The sequence below is a fragment of the Narcine bancroftii genome, chromosome 9 (assembly GCF_036971445.1).
Source record: "Narcine bancroftii isolate sNarBan1 chromosome 9, sNarBan1.hap1, whole genome shotgun sequence".
In the NCBI taxonomy this organism is placed as follows: domain Eukaryota; kingdom Metazoa; phylum Chordata; class Chondrichthyes; order Torpediniformes; family Narcinidae; genus Narcine; species Narcine bancroftii.
Genome location: NC_091477.1, coordinates 117826983 through 117842616, shown reverse-complemented (window position 1 = coordinate 117842616; position 15634 = coordinate 117826983). Strand labels below are relative to the sequence as shown.

General features: G+C 45.5%; 1 protein-coding gene and 1 long non-coding RNA gene across 2 annotated transcripts in view; one reads left to right on the top strand and one right to left on the bottom strand.

The window, feature by feature from the left end:
* LOC138742705 (uncharacterized) overlaps nucleotides 1–5479 on the bottom strand; it is a 70150-nt gene extending 64671 nt beyond the window's left edge. Inside the window, exons 1-2 of the long non-coding RNA XR_011344364.1 lie at nucleotides 5299–5479; nucleotides 3247–3433 (exon numbers count right to left, since the gene is read on the bottom strand). This is a non-coding gene — a long non-coding RNA (uncharacterized lncRNA). The remainder of the gene's footprint in view (nucleotides 1–3246; nucleotides 3434–5298) is intronic.
* Nucleotides 1–15634, top strand: part of igsf10 (immunoglobulin superfamily, member 10) — a 29339-nt gene that overhangs the window by 1647 nt on the left and 12058 nt on the right. The window contains exons 3-5 of the mRNA XM_069897448.1: nucleotides 3113–3503; nucleotides 4808–8893; nucleotides 10631–11534. Coding sequence (XP_069753549.1) covers nucleotides 3113–3503; nucleotides 4808–8893; nucleotides 10631–11534 — 5381 coding nt within the window. The remainder of the gene's footprint in view (nucleotides 1–3112; nucleotides 3504–4807; nucleotides 8894–10630; nucleotides 11535–15634) is intronic.

The window sequence follows — 15634 nt, the reverse complement described above, 5'->3', positions numbered from 1 at the left end:
TCTCTAGTGATCGCATCTACATCGAGGTCTCTCTTGAGTGATCGCAACTACATCGAAGTCTCTCTCTAGTGATCGCATCTACATCGAGGTCTCTCTTTAGTGATCAAAACTACATCGAGGTCTCTCTCTCTAGTGATCGCATCTACATCGAGGTCTCTCTTGAATGATCGCAACTACATCGAAGTCTCTCTCTCTAGTGATCGCATCTACATCGAGGTCTCTCTCTAGTGATCGCATCTACATCGAGGTCTCCCTTTAGTGATCGCAACTACATCGAGGTCTCTCTCTAGTGATCACATCTATATCGAGGTCTCTCTCTTGTGATCACATCCACATCGAGGTCTCTCTCTAGTGATCGCATCTACATCGAGGTCTCTCTTTAGTGATCGCAACTACATCGAGGTCTCTCTCTAGTGATCACATCTACATCGAGATCTCTCTCTTGTGATCACATCTACATCGAGGTCTCTCTCTAGTGATCGCATCTACATCGCGGTCTCTCTCTAGTGATCGCAACTACATCGAGGTCCTCACTTCCCATCATTGCACCCACAAGAACTGTCCAGCCTGTAAGATGTGTCCTCCACTGTGAAGACTGACACAAAACAGTTGTTCAAAGCCTCTGCCAATTCCACATTACCTGATATCAATCCTTCTCATCTTCCAAGGGACCATGTTTACTTTATTATCTCTTCTCTGCTCTATACAATTTTTAAAAACTTTTACTGTTATGTTTTTACATTTTTGCGCTAGTTTGCTTTCAATAACCTTTCTTTTAATTAAAAAAAATTGTTAATTTAATTTACTCATACAGCACAGTTACACACCCTTTCAGCCCACGAGCCCGTGCTGCCCAATTTACACCCAATTGCCCTACAAACCCCCGGCACGTTTTGAAGTGTGGGAGGAAACCAGAGCTCCCAGGGGAAACTCACACAGACACGGAGAGACTATATAAACTCCTTACAGACAGTGCAGGATTCGAACTCAGGACCCAACCGCTGGCGCTGTAACAGTGTTGCACTAACCATGCCCATTTCATCTCTTTCTTTATTGCATGCTCTGTGGGGTTTTTTTTTACTGCTTTAAAATATTTTCTTAAACATTCAGTTTCCCGCTTCTCATACTGACTTTGAGCTTTTGTTATGATGTTATCCTTTATTTCCTAAGTTATTCAAGGCTGGCTCTCCCCACCCTTACTGCCTTGCTTTCAACTGGAATATACTTTGGTTGAGCACTGTGAAAAATCTTCCACTGTCCATCAGTGGTCCCACCGTATAGCCAATGTTCCCATAGTATGCAAGCAAATTCGTGGATCATTATAGCCTCTTCAGCCCATAATGTTGTGCCGACCTGTGTAAACCTACTCTACAACTATCTAATTTTCCCTGCCTCACCTCCATAACACTTTTTTTTTAATCCATGTGCCTAAGTCTTTTGAATGTCCCTATTGTACCAGCCTTCACCACCATCCCCAGGCATACATTGCAGGTACCTACCACTCTGCAAGTAAAATACTTACCTCTGATATTCCCCTGAACTTTTCTCTACTTGCATTAAATAGATGTCCCCTGGTATTTGCTATTGTTGCCCCAGGGTAAAAGGTGCTGGGTTTCCACCCATGCTGGCTGCCTCATATACCTCTATTGTCACCTCCTTTAATGAATCCTTTTGTAGTTGACCTTGTTTAGGCCTAATGCACCTGTTTTAGATCAAACTATAGGCCTCTCCATTTGTATAATAAAACTGCAAAATCATTGCACAGGACCAGATCTAAGATAACATGTCCTTCACATACATTCTCCTCACTATATGCGGATCCATCTATTTTATGTCATCAGAAAATTTTGTTATAGTATACATGATCATTTTATTTTGCATTAATTATCATAAATACCACACTGGAGGATAGGTGTTGTAAGCATTTATTATAAAATTCCCATCTGTAAATAAAGACATTTTTTCAAAATAAACATGTATATCAGTTTAGTAAATTATCTCTTCTTTCTTTCATTCATGGAATTTGTCTTCAACTCTTGGAGTCCATGCAAATTGACCTTAAATGGAGTCATTTATCAGACAGTTTGGAGTCACTATCATATTATCTACATAAATGAACCAGAATTACATTCCAGGTTATAGTCATGAATGTGTCATAAAATTTGTTCTTTTGCAGGATCAGTTTGGTGCATTACAGTTGAAAAAATTGCTATCAATAACACATTCATAAAATCAAACCCAACTATGTGCAAAGGAGCGCACGCGCGCGCTAAAACCATTACAGCTTAGACACACTTCTGGAAACTCATTCCAAAGTTCAGTCTTAGAAATTCATTGCTGAAATGCAGGCTTTTAAACTGATACACAGAAGAAATCATGAAGGCAATGGGAGAGACTGAGTGACCGGTCTGCCGAAAACTAACGAATCTTCATCGAGATGCTTCCAGAGAAATATCCTTTTGTACGAAGGGTTGTCGCAACTCCCCTTTTCCTTGCATAGGGGAACCAAAATGCTTGACTTCCATACTGCTTCCAAAACCCAGGTCCGGGTCAATCAAAATGGCCATTACTTTGGTCCCAACCCGATGCAGCAATTCTCCTGCTTCCAAAACCCAGGTACCGATCAATCAAACTGACATTTCCTTTGGTCAGGGTGGGTTTCATTAAATACCCTGGCAGGGAGAATCAGCTGAATAGTCCATTATCACACAGATTCATTCCTGCTCAGTGTTCATGAGATGGCCACCAGTCATAAAGTTCCACCCACATGACTTTTTCTCACCACCTGTGTCCCTGGAAAAAGCAACAAATGTTCTTTCTCCTCTCCAAAGTAGTGAATTTGGGTACTGTCTGTTGCTACCCAGTCTCTCCAAAGCTGTAAATGTTCGCAGCCTGTACTAGCCTTTAAAGTGATACTCACACTAAATGAAATGGAGCTTGTAATACTATGTATAGGTCTTTGGTTAATACTTTTTGAATGAGTAGGCTCACTTTTTTTATTGTTATCACTGGGGTGTAATGTGGCACTTCTAATCATCCAACATGCCATTTTTGGCACATGCGCCATAGGTTGGCCATCCTAGACCATAACAACACGGTGTTGGTTTTAAAGGTGCTGAAGATGAGCTACAACAAGGTGAAAATATTGAATCGTGACACCTTCCGTGGCCTTCGTAACATAATGCGCTTACACCTGGACCACAACAACATTGAATTCATCAACCCAGAGGCATTCTATGGACTCACCTCCTTGAAATTGCTCCACTTGGAAGGAAACGTGCTCCAAGAGCTGCACCGAGATACATTCGTCACGTTTCGCTTCAGCCAGATCTTCAAAGTATCTTCGATAAAGCATCTTTACCTGTCTGACAATGCTTTAACCTCCATCTCAAGCGACCTGCTGTCCTTCATCACAGAAATAGAAAGTATCTACCTGCATGGCAACAAATGGTTTTGTGATTGCGAGTTGAAGTGGTTAGCTGAACTCAATGAAAGGCTACCAGGTACAGTCAATCATTTGTCTAACCTGTTACTATTTACTAACAAATCATGACTTCACCGCACAGTCCAATGATGCACAAATCTTTATACCATATCAGACTTCATGGAATGGAAATTATAGAAGTTGACAAAAATGGGAGATATTAAATTTGTGCCCTGCCCCTCACATTTCCAGTCAATTTAAATGGAGTGTCAAAGATGACCAAGACAACAAATCATATTAGTTAATTTTTAACCTTTTAAATTCAGACATACAGCAGTCTAACAAACCCTTCCCGCCCAATTACACCCAGATTTGAACAGTGGGAGGAAACCTGTGATCCCGGGGAAAACCTCCGCAGACACAGGGAGAACATATGAACTCCCTACAGACAGTCTGAGATTTGAACCCCTGACCCAATTGCTGGGACTATAAAAGTTACACATCACCACATGCAACGACTTTCTAATCCAGTGGTTCTCAACCTCTTTCTTTCCACTCCATCCCACTTTAAGTCATCCCTAGGCCATTGGTGCTCTGTGATGAGTAAAGGATTGCTTAAGGTGGGATGTGAGTGGGAAGGGAAGGTTGAGAACCACTGCTCTAGACCCAATTATTACTGAAATATTTTGCTGGAGAAAAATTGTCATCGGCCCATTTCCTTTGGAGTTATGAAACCGTGCACATAATGAGTCAATGGGGTACTTTTAAAACAGTGGTTTTCAAACATAGATTTGGGAGATGCCATTGAAGTCACCTTGCTGAGTAACTACAAAGCACTTTGTGGATGGTGCACACTATCATTATGAAGAGAATGAAGGTGTAAGATCATGGATGAGGTAGGAATAATTTCCCAAAGATACTGCGATTCATAGGCGCCATTGGAACTGAACTCAATCATACAAGTAGAGAATTCCATCACACAGTTGGTCATAAATCTTTGAAGAGTTAAGGTTCACCCACCACATTATACCTAGACTCTGACCAATAGTTGCAGTGGCCAACTTCATTAAATATCAGGTCAATAGTGAGCCCTAGAATGTTGTTGGTCAGGCACCTGGTGGCATAATTCAGGCAACAAGGCTTCTATTCGGCTTAAACCCACGTAGAACACGGGGAGAACGTACAAACTCCTTTCAGACAGCTCCGGTCAGGATTCGAACCCGAGTTGCTGGTGCCGTGATAGCGTGTGCCTCCCCAAAATACGAAGTTTCCAATTCTTTGTTCAACAATGCAATGAGAAAGAGGAGTGGAGTATTTGTTTTTTGGAACTGTCGGTTAAAGCCTTAATTTCCCAGAATAATCCTGCATTTCTTATGTTGACAGGTGTAATCAAATGCAAACGAGACCGCAGCGAACCCAACGTCCTGCTCTGCCCCCTCTGCGCGAATCCCAGTGTCTCGAAGGGCAAAAATATTCTGCAGCTGCCCTCCTCGGTATTTACTTGCTCACCACCGAAAATCCAGTCTCCCTTGAAACTCCGAAACAGCGTGAAGGAAGAGGAAGGGGACTATGCCATAGTTCATGCTGAAGATTTTGTGGCGCCGTTGGGTCAAATGACTTTAAACATGAGCGACCCATCGGGGAATGGGTGTGAAATAACCTGCCATGTACACAGACCCTTGAGATCTCCCGGGGTAGCCTTGCATCAAAAAGAAGGCCACGTACTACTCAACACACGCTTGTCGACCTTCCTGGTTTGCTACGTTGACTACGAGAAGATCCAACGGATATGGGGCATCTTGGCGATGTACACTGACTCGCCACTCAGGCTCGAGAGGGAAGCCCTGCTGAGTAGAGCACCTTCCATGACCTACCTTTACAAGCAACCTCCAAACACGGACCGGCACCTCTTCACTGGTGTACGGGCAGAGATCACTGCCGATCTTGCGTGGCTATTGCAAAGTGAAATTACCCTGCAGATGGACAGGACCAGGACAACTCTTAACGTCTTGCAGATCAAGTACATCGTAGACGTCCAGGCCACCTTGCAAGACTTCAGCGTGAAGCCGGGGAAAAATAGCTGGGTGATGATAAAGAGAGGAAACAGCGTAAAAACGGAGCATTTTGTGACGATGGGCGGGACGGTGGTGCTAGACTGCCAAGCCACTGGTGATCCCAAGCCTATCAATGAATGGATACTTCCAGATGGCACCAAAATCCGAGCTCCGTACAGCAGTGAAGACAGTCGGATTTCAGTCAGTGCGAATGGCAAATTCAGCTTAAGACTTGCTGACCTCTATGACACTGGCATCTATCACTGCATTGGAACCAATTACCAAGATGCAGACGTGTTGAGCTTCCGGGTTAACATTCTGGACCCCAATGTTTCAGAGAAGGATATCAATGGACCTTACATTTCTAAATCTAGAGGTGATTCCATCCATCTCCCATGTCAATCCTCTGGAATCCCAAATGGGTCTGTTCGATGGGTTCTTCCCGACCACAGGGTTTTAGATCACACGGCGTCCAATAAGGAGATAACACCGAATGGGACACTAAAGATAAAGAATCTCACCGTTAGGGATGGAGGCTTTTACAGGTGCGTGGCCTCCAATCGTTATGGGATCGACCTCCTTGCACTGCAGGTGATCGTCACCGGTTCCCAGAAGGAAAGCGCTGAAGCCGACGATGCAGTAGAGGACGGTTTGGGGTCCGGGGAGAGCGAGGAGCAGGAGGGGTTGGAGTCGAAAGGAATGGGAATGCAACGTGGACAGTTCTTTACCGAGAAGATGCCAGTGCATCCCAGCACTTTAGAATCCTGGACCCAACTAACAACCGGCCCAACAGTGGCAACGCCGAGGAGAAGAATGGGCAGCAGTCGGTTCAGAACTCGCTGGCGGCCCAACCGCAGGACCTTGAAGCAGCCCAGAGGGAGGGTTGACCCGCAACGGTGGGCTGAGTACCTGGAGAAGGCCAGGAGGAACATCTTAGCACAGACGTCCACCAAAGTGATCACAGCGAAACCTCAAGAGGCTTCGCAACCGCCCCTAGACGAATGGGAATCCTCGGGAGATGAGCCAAGACGGGAAGAGGAAGAGTTTATAATGGTCACCACCCTCCGGCCACGCAAAGTTTCAATCTCTCGGGTGTCTCCTGTATTAAGAACAGAGCCTCCCCATGCCCACGAACCCTTGGAGGGCATTCAATCTCCAATACAAGTGCATCCCATAGAATCCGAAGCGAAGGACACAATCGATCCAATTGAAAGGTGGCCTTCAGGTCAGGGTGAGCGCCCATTGGTGATAGATCACACTTACGAAAGGAAACCTGATGGTGTCAAAGCGCAAACGGCAACCTCACAGCAACGGGGTGCAGAAGTGGAGCTACCATCTAGCCCCTATTTCCTGCCAACACCCACTCCAACCATATTGGCGACGAGCGCACCAGAAGAAATGATGATCCGGTCAGAAGAGCCGGCCTCCAGAGATGAGGATATGATCAACATCAGCCACCCTTCTCCCATTACGACCAGAGAGGACGGAGATCAAGTTCCGTTTGATCCCATTCAGAAACTCACTACCCCGTGGCCTTTTTCCATATCCACCATACACACTGCAAGGACATTTGCGACTGACGCCTCCGTTTCCAAACCAAAGCAGGTGGGGAGAAGACGGAAGTTCCCCAATAGACGTCGGCTAGGCCGGCCGGGTTCAAGGAGGCATAGATACAGCATTGTGAGACCCGGGCATCGGAGGTGGGTAGGGTCCTTACGGACACCATCACATCGTTCCTCCTCCGTCACTAAGGCCCCAGAGAGACTCCTGCTCCCGCTGCCCATTCCCACGCTGACCGGAGATGGATTGACTCGGGTGGAATCCGAGGTCGAGCTTGGAAGAGTTCCCGTTAGACAAGGAGTACCTGTACCCGAGATGACTCCGACCCACTCGGAGGGTGGTGGGCACCCGATGACCAATCCTGACAGCCAAGCACGAAGCCCCGCTTCGACCATCATAACACAACACCATGAGACCAATGCCATCACCATCCCGACTCCCTCTACGCTTATCATCAAGAGACCGACAGAAAGACCATCCCAAATGAGCTCATCTTCTTCAAATACTTTACCCACCGCCCAACCGACCAGCAAGCCCCATAAGGTTACTCATGGAAAGATCCCTTGGCATCGACTTTTTGGAGTAAATAGTCAAAAGGATGTTCTCAAGAGGCTTCGGAAACCGGCGCAGGGCAATAGCACTAGAAGTGTCACCCTGCCAAAGCCTACTTTCCACAGTATGAGGACTCCAGCGCCAACAACAGCCCCCATGAGACTCCTGTTCTCCACCGTCCGTTCCCAAGGCACCTCGGCGAGGACGACCATGCGCTTCCCCGTCACTTTCACCAGTGAAATTACAACCACCGTCCTCCCGACCACGGACACCGCACAGACCATAACCACCGCCGCTCAGAAAACTCTCACCGCGAGGAGAAAGTTCTTCCGACGCCGGAGACCGGGCAACCCCTTCAGCAGAACCAGGAGCCGCGTGTTACCGTCACGGCCCTCCGCCGGTCGCAATCGGTCGGCTGAGAAGAAGAAGGCGCGCCCGACGAAGACTAGAATATCATTCCCCCCACTTATCCCAGTCACCCCCCAGCCATCCAGCCCTGTCACCGTGGAGACCAGCGCTAGGAGTCCCAGCACGGAATGGAAACCTTATCCAAAGACCGCTGAGCCTAGTCTTGCTCTCTCCGCGACTCAGCATGGTTCCAAATCGATTGCTCTAACAAGTAAACCCATTGCAACCAGCCCAATCACTTTACCGTCACCTACTGGTAACGCCGCATGGGTCATAACCACAACGGATCCACCAACATTTGCCGGCACAAGGCAAAGGGTCAGAAACAGAGCTCGTCCCGTGCAAACAACAGCGCTACCTGCTCTCCGGATACCCAGTGTTTCCACAACTATCGCCCCGATGACCGAACCGAGCGTGCGCCCCTCCACTGTGCTGGCCACCTCCACCGGTTCTCTCTCCACCCTCGAACAAACCTCCAGGGCCAACTCCAGATTCCGAGTCACCTTGCACAGATTTGACACGTCCGCGCCTCGCAAGCTCCCACCGCCTTATTTCAGAGTGGACCGACGGATCTTTGGGACAATTCAAACAATCACCCGGCAAAGTTCCACAGAGGCGCCGATTCAATACCGGGTGACCACACTCATGTCCAACGCGGAACTTGAGAACACCATAGAAGGCGAAGACAGCAGGGAGAACTTGTCCAGCGAGTTCGACCCTTCGCCGGACAGTATTAACGCCCTGGGTCCGATGGTTGGCAACTGGCCCTCGAAGCCCAGGATAATCGCTGGGACCGCAGCGAGCTTCACGGTACTGGCGGATTCTGACGCCGTGGTATTGTGTGAGGCTACCGGGAACCCGCTCCCTTCCATTCGGTGGACGAAAATCTCAACCGGTAAGCCTTTTCACATGCTTAGAGGCGCGGAGCTAAAAAATCAAATCAAATCAAATCAGTACCTCTACCCTGTTAAGTGTGCGAGAATGAATTTAAATTTAGACATGCGGCACGGTAACAGGTCATTTCGGCCCACGAGTCCGTACTGGACAATTTATACCCTAATAAACTGCACCCCCCCCCCCAACCGCCCTCCCCACGTCTCGAACAGAACAAGTAAATGAATCAATACCAAGGTGAGTGAATGAGTGGTGGGGCAAAAGACCGAGTGAATGCAGTTATTTTAGTGGGAAAATCAATCACTCACTCACACCTACTAACTCATTCATTCGATCACTCGTCAGAACTTTCGCACTCATGGATTGGTTGATTCACACTTTCATTGATTGTGTGACCTTCTTAGGTTCGCTCTCTGACACAACCTTGCTGATTCGTTCACTCCCTCGCTCGTTCTTTTTGTAAATTATTTATTAATCAAAATAAGTCATACATCAAAATACAAGTAAATACATAATATTTATCCCATATAATCTCCCGCCAACCCCAACCCTCCTCAAATCTACCCCAAAAGAAAAGAAAAGAAAGAATAGAAGATAAAAGAGGAGATCAACTTGCATCAACTATCGCCATGGTTTGGTGCAACCCCAACCACCCTGGGAAAAGAAAACTATTACAAATTCAAACGCATATATCTCATACTCGAGCTCCAAACTTTAACAAAGAAAGGATCATTTTTACCTTACTTTTTCCAGTAGTATACAAGACCTCATTTCCAAATGCCACCGTTGAATACTCAAATCAGTCTCATTTTTCCAAGTAATTGCCAAACATTTTCTGGCCAGGCTAATGGCAATCTCAGAAAAGCAATTTGAGACTTATCTAATTTTAGTTCGAAACTTGATTTCTTGCTATAACTAAATTTTAAATTTGAATAAAACTTCTAAAGGTTCCTTAATTCTATGCCATAAAGGTCTCACTGTTTCACATAACCAAGTAGAATGCAAGAAAGAGTCAACTTGCTTATGGCACCTAAATCATAAATCAGAAGATTATATTTCCTTAACTTCTCAGGAGTTAAATATAACCGATGTATAAAGTTCATTCACCCTCTCGCCCATACACTTGTGAAAATGTCCTTCCATCCGTGTATCAATTCATTCCTTCGTCCATCCACTTCCATTGATGCATTTACTCACACGTGCCCTCGTGAATCAATATATCTGCACATTCTCTCTCCCTATTAGTTTATTCATTTATATGCGCGTGTTAATTAATTTATTCATCGTCACATTCACACATATATTAATTCGGTCTCAAATTTTCAGTCAATTACAGTAAAACAACGCTGGAGAAACCCAGCAGGTGTCCTTGATATAGCAAAGATAGGAGACATATCAACGTTTCAGGCTTGAGCCTTTCATAGGCGCCTGCCTACATTTTGCTCATTCCTTGATGAGGGGCTCAAGCCTGAAAGTGGGCTCTGTGCCTTCATCTATGCTGGTGTTTCTCCAGCGTTGTGGTTTTACTTTCACCACGCTGTCTGCAAACTTTTGTGTTTGACCTCGAGTTGCAAGTTATTTTAAAATACAATATAACATTCTGTAAAGCATTGAAAATAAAATTGAAGGGATGAAACAGAGTATTAATCCGCCCGAGAAGACATGATGGTGAATTTAATAGTTACAATCTCACGTTGAACATTAATTTGTTTGAAGTGAATCTTTGATTTTGTTGCAGGGGCAACAATTACGCCGAACGCTAGACGAGGCCACAAGTTTGAGGTCTTCGCAAACGGCACCCTGTTCATCAAGAAGATCAAAGTTCAGGACCGCGGACAGTACCTCTGCACGGCTGAAAACCAGCACGGCGCCGATCGACGGCTGGTCACTCTCTCGGTGGTGGCTCATCCTTCCAAAATCTTGGAGCCCCGCTTGAAGGACATCATTGTGCACTCGGGATACCCGGTGGAGATGAAGTGCAGAGCCCAGGGGCGCCCATCACCAACCATATCTTGGATCCTTTCCAACAGGACGATGGTGAGAAACGGCAGCCCATTCAACGGGAGAGTCTCGGTACTGGCTGACGGCACGCTCCGCATTAAAGCGGTGACGGTGTACGACCGTGGGAATTACCGGTGCGTGGCCAGCAACGCGGCCGGTATCGACACGGTCACGGTGCGAATGCAAGTGCTGGCTCAGCCGCCTATCATCCTGGAGGAGAAACGCCTGAGTTTCAGGGTGCAAGAAGGGGAGAACATCATGCTACCTTGCACCGCGGAAGGGACCCCGCAGCCCACGGTCCGCTGGCTGATCTTTGACGGGACCGAAATCAAACCATTGCAATTTGTCAACGTGAAACTCTTCGTCTTTACCAACGGGACGCTTTATCTCAAAACAGTGACTCCGTCGGACAGCGGGAATTACGAATGCGTTGCCACCAGTTCCAGCGGTTCAGAGAAGAGGGTTGTAAGTTTGATGGTAGAACGCAAGCAAGAGAGCCCCAGAATTGTCGCTGCGTCTCCCAGCAAGGACAAGTTGAACTATGGAGACAAGCTGCGGCTCCACTGCTCGGCTACTGGAAACCCCAAGCCCCATATCCTCTGGAGATTACCTTCCAAGTTACTCGTGGATCCGTGGCAGCGGTAAGAATTCCCAACGCGTACGGGTCGGTGCACTTTGGTGTCCACTCCTTTTTTAATCCAAATCGTCTATGGGAGCAAATTAATGAGAGGGTTACCCCATGAGGAGAGATTGAGTCGTCTGGGGCTGTTCTCTCGGGAATACGCACAATTGATCTCCAAATCCTGGTGCATTCTGAAGGGTGGGAGGAAATATGAGCACCCTGGGGAAACCTATGTAGACACAGGGAGAATGTACAAACTCCTGACAGACACCGCGGGATTTGGACCCCGGTCCCGACCGCTGGCGCTCCAATAGCTACGCCAACAGTGCCGCCCTAAGAATGAGAGGGGATCCCATAGAAACTTTCAAAGTTATGAGAAATGCATAGGCAAGATTAGTTGTTTGCATGGGTGAGGAAGATAAGAACGAAGAGACAATAGCCTCACAATTCAGGGTAGTAGATTTATGAGGGGGAACTGCTTTTCCCAGAGGGGGGGGGGGTGAATCTGTTGAATTCGCTGCCCTTTGAAGCAGTGGAGGTGACCTCAGTAAATATATATTTAGCACAAGATTGGATATATTTTTGCATAGTGAGGGCATTATAGGGAGGTGGGTGGAGATGAGCTTATCAGATCAGCCATGATCTCATTGAATGGCAGAGCAGGCTAGATGGGTCAGATGGCCGACTCCTGATCCTATTTCTTACATAAATTTATCCCTGCAGTTATCCCATCCCACCAGTCACCCAATGGACGAGAGGGTTGAAATTGCATTAATTCTTTTTGTTTCGAAATTTACGGTTCAACTTCTTACTCACCTGAGCCGTGACAAAAGCAGGATATGCAAAAGCCCAGAATCCTTGTCCACCAGTGATCTCTGCTCTATAAAATGTTCACCTCCCCCCAACCCACTAACAACAACTGTGAATAGTTATCTACTCTTCAGTATCTCTTCAGTACTGGCATAGCAGTTAGTGCAACGCCTTTACATTGCCAGCAATTGGGACTGGGGTTCAAATTCTGTGCAGTCTGTAAGAAGTCTATATGTTCTCCCCTTGTCTGTGTGGGTTTTCCCTGGGGGCTCTGGTTTCCTCCCACCATTCAAAACATACTGGGGGTGTAAATTGGGCGGCATGGTCTTGTGGGGTAAAATGACCTGTTTCCCTGCTGTATATCTAAATTAAAAATTAAAATTAAATCTCTTTACCCACTCCAGTACTTATTTTTCTTTCTCCACTCCCTTCCTAATAAAATTTTTCTCTCTCTCTCTCCCTCCCTCCAAATTTCCACTTCTTTCCCTCCTTATATATAGGTACTCCCCGACTTGCGATCTATGCGACTTATGTCTATCCACACATATGACCAAATATTTAAAATAAAGTAAGAAAAGATATAAAATTTACACCATAATGTTGTATTTGACAAACTATAACAGAGATACAAGACATGTAAGAGCCAAAATGTGTGCATTTACTTTGTTATCTGGCATCCTGGGGTCCATGGGTTGGATGCAGTCATCTTGATTCCTGTGCCCAGCCTACGGATCCCGGGACAGACTCACAAGGTAAGCATGGACCAGAATGTGGAAAGATTCACCAAGGTTGTTTCTGTCAAATCTCCAATGGAAACAAGATTTGATTAAAAGTTTGCTTTAAGACTTCGATACTCCACGAGTACGGGCAAAATTCTGACTTGCGTCCATTTTGAGAAACAACCAACCTTTCAGTCCTAATTACACACATAAGTCAGGGAGTACCTGGACACAATTTCACCTGTTGTATTTCAGTCTTAGGAAAGGGTCCAGACCTAAAACGTTGATTGATCATTTCAACTCGTGAATGCTGTCTGGCCTGCTGAGTTCCTCCAGCAATTCTTTGTTCACCAAACTCTAGTGAACTCTGTGGGAAATTGCCTGTCTAATCTGTTTACATACTACCATCCCAATATCAGTAACACATCTTGAACTCTCAGTTTGAACTACAGCATCAAGCGACTTGGTTTATAACATACCATGATCTGAACAGGACAGGAGGAATTAATATTAATGAGTGAAATTTCAGAAAATAGTTCAAAGGTTTTGTAGAATGAGCCACAAACAAAATGTCAGACATTAAATGATAACTCCATGTAATTTTGTAAAAAAACGTTGCTTTCCATGCGTGAAACGTTGGTTATGTATCTTTATCTTTGCTTCACACTAACACTGCGTGACTTGCTGAGTTTCTCAAGCAATTTGGTGTGAACTACAATCATAATGCCTGCAGACTTTCTAGTTTAATTGGCTTTCAGTAATGATTTTAAGATATCATATAAATAAAAATTTTACATATGGGGGTAGTTGAGGACAAGCACCTTCATACGACTTAGTCGCAGAACACAGAACAGCACAGCTCAGGAACAGGCCCTTCCACCCATGTCTCTGCATCGAACATAAAGCGCATGTTAAACTGATACTGCTCCGTGCACACCTTATATCCATTTATTCCCTGCATATTCTTGTGTCAATCGAGATGCCTCTTAACAGACTACTGCTATTGTATCTGCTTCTACCTGTTCCAGGTACCTCTTTAAAAAACAACTTGAGCCGCACATCTACTATAAACATATTCCCCTCACCTTAAATGCCCTCTAGTCTGTGATATTTTTAACCTGGGAAAACATTCTGACTGTCATAATTTTACAAATGACCACCAGACCACAATAAACTCCCAACCTCTATCTTGGAAAACACCTCATAGGTTTTAAATTTTTCATTATTAAACATCATTCAAAACACAGTCATAAAAATGTGCAGTGTTGTCTGCTTATCTTGATCCAAGACAGTATTGGATACTATCCAATACAGGTCATTATTGCAACAAGAGTTTGCAAGACTGCCAATAGAACTATTCTAAGAATGATCATTGTATGGAAACTCCTTCGTAAATATGGTTATTAAAAACATAAATATGTTTTAGACTGCAATGTCGGGAAAATCACTGAGCAAAATTAACATAAGTACTGTCCGTGCAGTCGTTCACACCAGGCTCCTTTTTAGACTTCAAGTCCCTGAGTGCAACGGACCCCGGGGTTGGGCGTGGAGTAGAGTGGATGACCGTCAGTACATTTTTTCGGTACGATTGACACGGAAGGCACCCTCCAAAAAGTTGTAGGGGGTCCCGCCGGATAAATTGCAGTGCAGGAATTCGTGCACGTTCCTTTTTAGACTGCCCCGTGTAGCGGCAAAATTGATTGTTCCGTTACCCGCCTGCGCGTAACCATGTGCTGAAAAGTGGTGATTAGCAGTTTTTTTCCACAAAGTGGGTTCGAGTTCGTGAAATGGCCATTCTCAGTGCTGGGTGGGTAATTTCTCAGATGAAGGCAAATGCAAATACATCAGACAAAACACACTGCATCAAGACACACAGAGGAATAGCCCTGAAATGCAGAAGAATGCTGCAACTGTACATCTTAGATGTGTCACTTAAAAAAAACACAACAAACCTGCATCATTATTAATGACCTTGCATCACCCTTAAGCTGCAGCTCAAGCTGTTGAAAACTCTTGTCAAAACTGTTCAGGTCTACTCAAGCCAGAAAAACTCCATTTCAGCTCCATGGAACTTAAGCTGTGTGTGTGTGTGTGCGCCAAAGACCTCCCAGTGTTCATACTTCGTGCAATGAATGTCAAAGTGTGAGCGGCACTGTAAATTTTTGGGCAATGAATTGGTGAGAGCAGAAAAGGTTTCTTTGTTGTGCGTAAGGGTGTGTTGGAGACTTAATGGAGTATGCACAGAGGCCTGAATTAGTCAGCGCCAGGTGAAGGAATTCACTCAGAAAGTGATGGATTTGAATAACCAGAATTGTCAAGTAATGACGTGAACTAAATTTGGCCGTTTCGTTTTGCCTCAAGCTGTGCATTCGGTAGCACTGTGGGTACATGACTGAACCAACAGTACAGTGGCCTGCCGACTTTCTGAGACATTCAAGTACAGTCATGGCATCAGGACAATTTAAATTCATTAATTTGGAGGGACAGGTAAAAGGTGGTATCATTAATGATGACCACGAAGCTGCCAAACTGTTGGAAAAACTTGTCCACTTCGCTGCAGTCCTTATTGGAATGGAAGTCTGGCACTCCT